At 44.9% G+C, this 6,046-nt stretch overlaps 1 protein-coding gene across 1 annotated transcript in view; it reads right to left on the bottom strand.

Moving 5' to 3' along the window:
• Positions 1–476: 476 nt before the first annotated feature.
• Positions 477–6,046, bottom strand: part of LOC126428444 (coiled-coil domain-containing protein 12) — a 29,547-nt gene continuing 23,977 nt past the window's right edge. The window contains exon 3 of the mRNA XM_050090377.1: positions 477–1,227. Coding sequence (XP_049946334.1) covers positions 1,024–1,227 — 204 coding nt within the window. The 3' untranslated portion in view covers positions 477–1,023. The remainder of the gene's footprint in view (positions 1,228–6,046) is intronic.

Genomic DNA, 6,046 nt, shown 5'->3' with positions numbered 1-6,046 from the left:
TGCCAAAATAAATGCATGATGTTTACTTTTAGGACTGCAAATTTTATGTACTCTGTTTCACATTGTGTGTGTGTGTGTGTGTGTGTGTGTGTGTGTGTGTGTGTGTGTGAGAGAGAGAGAGAGAGAGAGAGAGAGAGAGAGAGAGAGAGAGAGAGAGAGAGAGAGTGAGTGAGTGCGCGCGGGGTTGGGGCATGTTGGTTGCGCAGGCACATGCATTTTAATGATAATTTACAGTAAAGTAAAAGGCTCTGATGGCAATTACATAAGTTCTCCTGTTCTGATAACCATAGTTTTTACATTTTTTCAAATCTCTTAATGTTTTTACTCTAAGACATGTTACTCTCATCACATTTCTGTGTGACACCTTGCTTTGTGTTCTAATGGCAATGTTTTACTATTTAATTAGAGGAAAGCAATAATGGCAAAGCATTACATTTATATAATGTATTGAGATCATTGTTTTATTTGATTACACCTCATACTCCTAACAAAAGTTTTTAGAGAAAATGTTTTAAACATTAATGGCAAGGTCTTGTCAACTACAAAATTCTGAAAATGCCTTTCTGAACAGACACACAAGTTAAAAATAAAAATAATAAAACTGTCTGAAGGTGTACCTTTAATTGTGCTGTATAAGATGTAATTATCAATCATTATGATCACGAATTATATAATTTGTGCCAGTAGCACAATTACAGACAAGATGCATTGCTAATACAGTCTTTCAGTACAAATTTCCATACACAATCTGAGACTCCAGTCGCACTTTCGCTAGTACTGGTATATGCCTGAGTGCAACTGACTGCACTTCGATATACGGGAAACAGTTCAGTGCATCAGCTAAAGACACGCTACCGAGCAGATTAGCTCACAGCTTGAAACATTGACCGTTCTGCGATTGCAGGTGAAAGCCACTGTGACTGACGGGGTTACTGCCACTTGCTGGCAGCAGGCAGCATTCCCAGCAGCTTCAGCACCTATTACAGGAACCTGCAGACTCTACAGAAAGAGGGCCGCATCCCGTCAATCTTCGTTGGCAGCATCCATCTGGTTGATGCGTGCACCGGCATTGACACTGTTGGCGAGGTCCTCCTGACCCTTCCGGAGTCTGTCGCGAATCAGCTCCGCAATCGCCTTCTGCGTCCTCCTCTCGAGCCGCTCCAGCTTCTTGGCGACGTCACGTTTCAGGTCCCAGTCCGGTTTGCGTGGTGCAAGATTTGTTATGTCCTGTGCAACATTAAAAAATTGACTCAGTTACTCGAGACCACATTGGTCGCTAAAAGGGGAAGTAATTAGAGGGTTACTCACACGTACTTTCTGTGTTTCAGAAGATGACTGCACAAAAACAACAAGACATACAGAAAAATGACACATACAGTGGCTACGGCATCTCTCCAAGTTGCGATTTGTAATATCCACAGTGGTACAGTTATGATGCGCACCAGTTGGAAGCAGGCACATCAGAATATGGCATCTAATAGAGCAATGAGTGCATTTTGTGTCCTCGAGTTCATCAAGTTGTGACGGCCAGCGACGATTTTGTACCAAATACTGGGGAAAGATGCAACAAACAAGCCTATCTCTGAATAGCACAGCAAATACTGAGACTGACTGCCTTTGTGGTGCAAAGAAAACAGGCTTGCCAGGATTGTCAACAGATGTGGAGTATGAGCAGCTATCATTCATCAGGAGTCCAAAGAAATTGAAGACATGTGCAAACTGAGAACAGCAGGTACTGCAGCAATGGTCTGGAAGATTCAACACAAACAGTTGCTACATGCACTGACAACTCGGGACACTGAGCTTGATTCTGATTTTTGCAATGGTTTGCAGTAGCTACTGGAGGAAGACAGTTTTTCAGAGAAGTCTGTTTTCAGTGTAAAGTATCCTTTAACAAGTCTATAAAGGTGAATTGCCATAAAATGCGTATTTGTGGCGCAGGAAAACCACACGAGATTGTGTTACACATTCGTGTTTAGCCTAAAGTTAACATATTTTGTACCATGCCCTCTACAAAAGTTTACAGACCATTTTTCTTAGTGGAGTAAATTGTGACTGGTTTCAAGTACTTGGATATGCTGCAGCAATGGCTTTAGTCACAATCACAGCAACACAGTGGAAACTTTATTTTGCAACAAGATGGTGCTCCACTACAATTGTTTTCATATTTTTGAGATTACCTCAAGGCAAACGCCTAAGCACTGGACTGGATGTACTTCCCATTGAGACTCTCTTCTTCAGTTGGCCCCACCATCACCTGACCTAACCCCATGTGATTTTTTCCTTATGAGGTTATGTCAGATCACGTGTTGCTGTGTTGATTGCTGTTTAATTTGTAAGAGCTACAAGGGAGGATAATTAGTGTGGTCACTGATAACGACTGTGACATTGACGTTTGCCACATCACAAATGGTGCCCATATTGAGCAGCTGTGACGCGAGTTAAAGATTTGGAGAGATACTGATGTGTGTATGTATTTTCTGCATGTCTTGTTGTTTCCCTGCAGCTGTCTTACCTAATTAAAGGTAACAAACATGCACTGAATGTCAGGCTTTAGTTGGTAACTTTATTGTTTCTCAGTAGCCAAAAACCAGGTCTTTCGACACCTTACCACAAAAATATGGACAAACTGGTTGAACAGCACTAAGGCCTGACTGAGACCAAGACTGATATGAGCAGCAATCTACCTGGAGGGGGTAGTGGGAGTAAGGAGGAGGTATGGGGCCAGAAGGGGGAGGGGTAGAAGGGTAGGGGTTGGGAGAAGATTCTAGTGCTGCCTGACGGAGCTTGCACAGGCATGGTATGCACAGGATAGGGCTGCAAGGTGCTGTGTCAGAAGACTGTGGTGGGAGGGGTGGGTGGCAAAGGAGGTGGGGGAGGGAGGGAGGAGGGAAAGAGGCAGGGAGGTGAGTGGCGCAGAGAGATTACATAGGTCTGTCGGCAGGATAGACGGCTTGAGCAATACTGTAGTGGGAACAGGAAAGGGGATTTGCAGGTGGTGGACAGGGACTAGTAAAACTGGAGGTCACAGAGGGGGGCACGGGGATGGGGCAGGGGGGCTAAGCAGAGTTATCACATGCACAATCTAGAAAAGCTGGCGCCAGTTCAAAAAATTGAGATGGTATCCCACTTGTTACTGTCGATGTCACCTCCCACTACACTAACAATCCCAAAGATATGATCTTGCCGCTAGTGAACACTACTTTTCCCACCTCCCGAGTGACTTCAAACATGCAACCTCCTCCCAGGTCACCACGACCAATTACACCTTCACCTGTTCCCTATGAAGACATCAACTACAAACAAATCCATGATACAGCAATAAGCACCCACAAGGCACCATCCTATACTAACCTATTCGTGGGCCATGTAGAGGAATCCTTCCTAACCAGTCAGAATTCCAGGCCCCTCACCTGGTTCAGATTCACTCATGACATCTTCATGATCTGGTCTGTGGGTGAGGGCACCATGTCCACATTCCTCCAGAACCTCAACACTTTCTTCCCATTCACTTCACCTGGCCCTCCTCAGTCCACCAAGGCACTTTCCTTGATGTACACCTCACCTCAAGAATGACTACATCACTACTATTGTCCACATCAAACCTACCAACCACCAGCAATACTTTCATTTCCACAACTGCCACCTATTACACACTGGAAACTCCCTTCCATATACCCTAGCCATCCATGTTCATCACAACTGTAGTGACAAGCAGTCCCTCTCCTGATATGACAGAAGCCACACTGAGACCTTTACAGACCAAAATGACCCTCCCAACTGTGTTCACAAACAGATATAATGCCTTGTTTCTCCAGTCCCCTACCACCTCCACATACCCACTATCCGTACACAAAAGTGAACTCCTCTCTTGAGTCAATACCACCCAGGACTGGAGCAACTCAATCACATTCTCTGCCAGAATTTCGACTATAACTTGTTGTGTCCTAAAATGTGAAATATCATTCCAGCTATCCTCCCCATCCCTACCTACACAACATCCTTGGCCATCCCTCCTGCACCCCTGTTCCCAAACCTCATGGCTCATATCCCTGCAAAACACCCAGATGCCAGATCTACCTCACACATCCTCCCACCACCACCACCACCACCACCTACTGCAGTCCTGCCACTGCCATTTACGGCTCCATCAAATGCAGAGCCACCTTCGGAAGCAACAATGTTATCAGCAGACTTAGCTACAACCACTGTGCCACATTCTACATGGGCATGACACCCAATAAACTGACTGACTGCATGAATGCCCACCACCAAACTGTGGCCAACAGACAGTCGGACCACTCACTTGCTGACTGAACATGCCGCCCTAAATGATGTGCTTCACAGTAATGACTGCTTTGCACCCTATGCCATCTGGATTCTTTCCTCCACCACTAGCTTTTCTGAATTGTGCAGGTGGAAACCCTCTTCAGGACACATCCTTTGTCCCCGTAACCTCCTGGCCTCAACTTTCACTAGTCCTCCACCTGCCTATCCCCTTCCCTGCACCCTCTCCAGTATTACATATGCTTTCTGTCCTGCTAATGCACCAATGCACCTACAACCCCTTTCCTCTTCTCTTACTTCTCTCGTCTCCCTGCTCCATTATAGCCCAACCTAGCAGCTGTATCCTGTCCCTACCATGTATCTGCAAGCTCCCACAGATAGTATTAGAATCACCTCCCACCGCTACCCAGCTATATCTCCCCTCTTCCTGCCCCATGCCGCCTCCATATCCCCACTGCTCAATCCACATAGCTTGCTCTCATATCAGACACATGCACACTTAGGCCTTAGCATCAAGTCACGTGGCCACATTTACACATGTTCTTGTTGCATAAATGTGAGAGAGTTCTGCTTCTGAATGAGGACTCTGCCAAAAAGCTGCAAATAGCAGGTAGTTATAATTACAGTGCAGCTACTCCCAGAGATCCAGCATGGGCTGTAATTACAGTCTGACAGTGAAACTAGGTAGATATTCTAAAGCACTAATGCAGAACCAGTTTATGCTGGGAATAAATAAATAAATAAATCCAATTTTGGCCAGCAGGTGCAAATTTGGCACTGTTAATTCAAGAAAGACATACACAAATGTTTCCATATGTACTGGATTAGGAATGGGATGTGGGCAGAAAAGGTTAAACAAGTGAGAAAGGTGTAAGTTGATTTTGTTATTAACTGTGACTTACACATTTGGTCAATATGAACACCGGAGACATCGCTGAAATGTTTCCTCCACAAAATGACGTAATCAACAGTTTCTCACAGCTGTTCCCACACAATCTGAGCAATATCGTCCTGAATACTGGCCTTCAGATCAGGTTGTGACCAAACATTTCACTGCTAAAAGCATTCTTTTATGTATCCCCAGAGCCAAAAGTCACAAGGATTCAGATCTGGTAACTTTGCAGGCCATGCAGCTAGAAAACCTCTGGAGATAACATGTTTGTGGATTGTTGTATTAAGCAGATCTTTCATTGGCCTATCAGTACAAGGTGTTGCCCTAACTTGCATGAGAACAGTGGTTTCCACACAGTTTCACTCTTCCAAAGCAGGAAACACATACTGTACAAGTGAACTTGATAATGTGTAGCTGACAGGGTACACCTGAAAGGCCTTCTGGGTGTATTCTTTTCACAGAAGAATGGACCAAGAATAAAGGGGCTTGTGAACACACACCCCACAGTCACCCCTGTAGTGTACAATGTGCCTTGTCACTCAGCAGAATATTGCCCGGCCACATGTTGTCAACTTTAATCCGTGCCAGAAAACAAAGAGCAGATACAAAACGTTGGTGATCTTGAGGTTTCAGTTGCTGGACTGTCTGGATCTTGTATGGGTGTAAAATAGTCTGCAAAAGTTTCCGTACTGCTGACCTCGGGACACTGCACGAACACTAGCAGTATGTGGGGCAAATACTGCATGGTCCATTACAGCAACAGCAATAACTTCCACAGGCATATGATGCCCACACCAAGATCACCCATGTTTTCGAATTTCATTACCATCTTCTTTAAACCATTTAATGACATCAGGCCTCTCCTCA

The sequence above is a fragment of the Schistocerca serialis genome, chromosome 12 (genome assembly GCF_023864345.2).
Source record: "Schistocerca serialis cubense isolate TAMUIC-IGC-003099 chromosome 12, iqSchSeri2.2, whole genome shotgun sequence".
Lineage (NCBI taxonomy): Eukaryota > Metazoa > Arthropoda > Insecta > Orthoptera > Acrididae > Schistocerca > Schistocerca serialis.
Note: the sequence above shows the minus strand (reverse complement) of the source record. Positions and strands in the feature narration are given on the sequence as shown.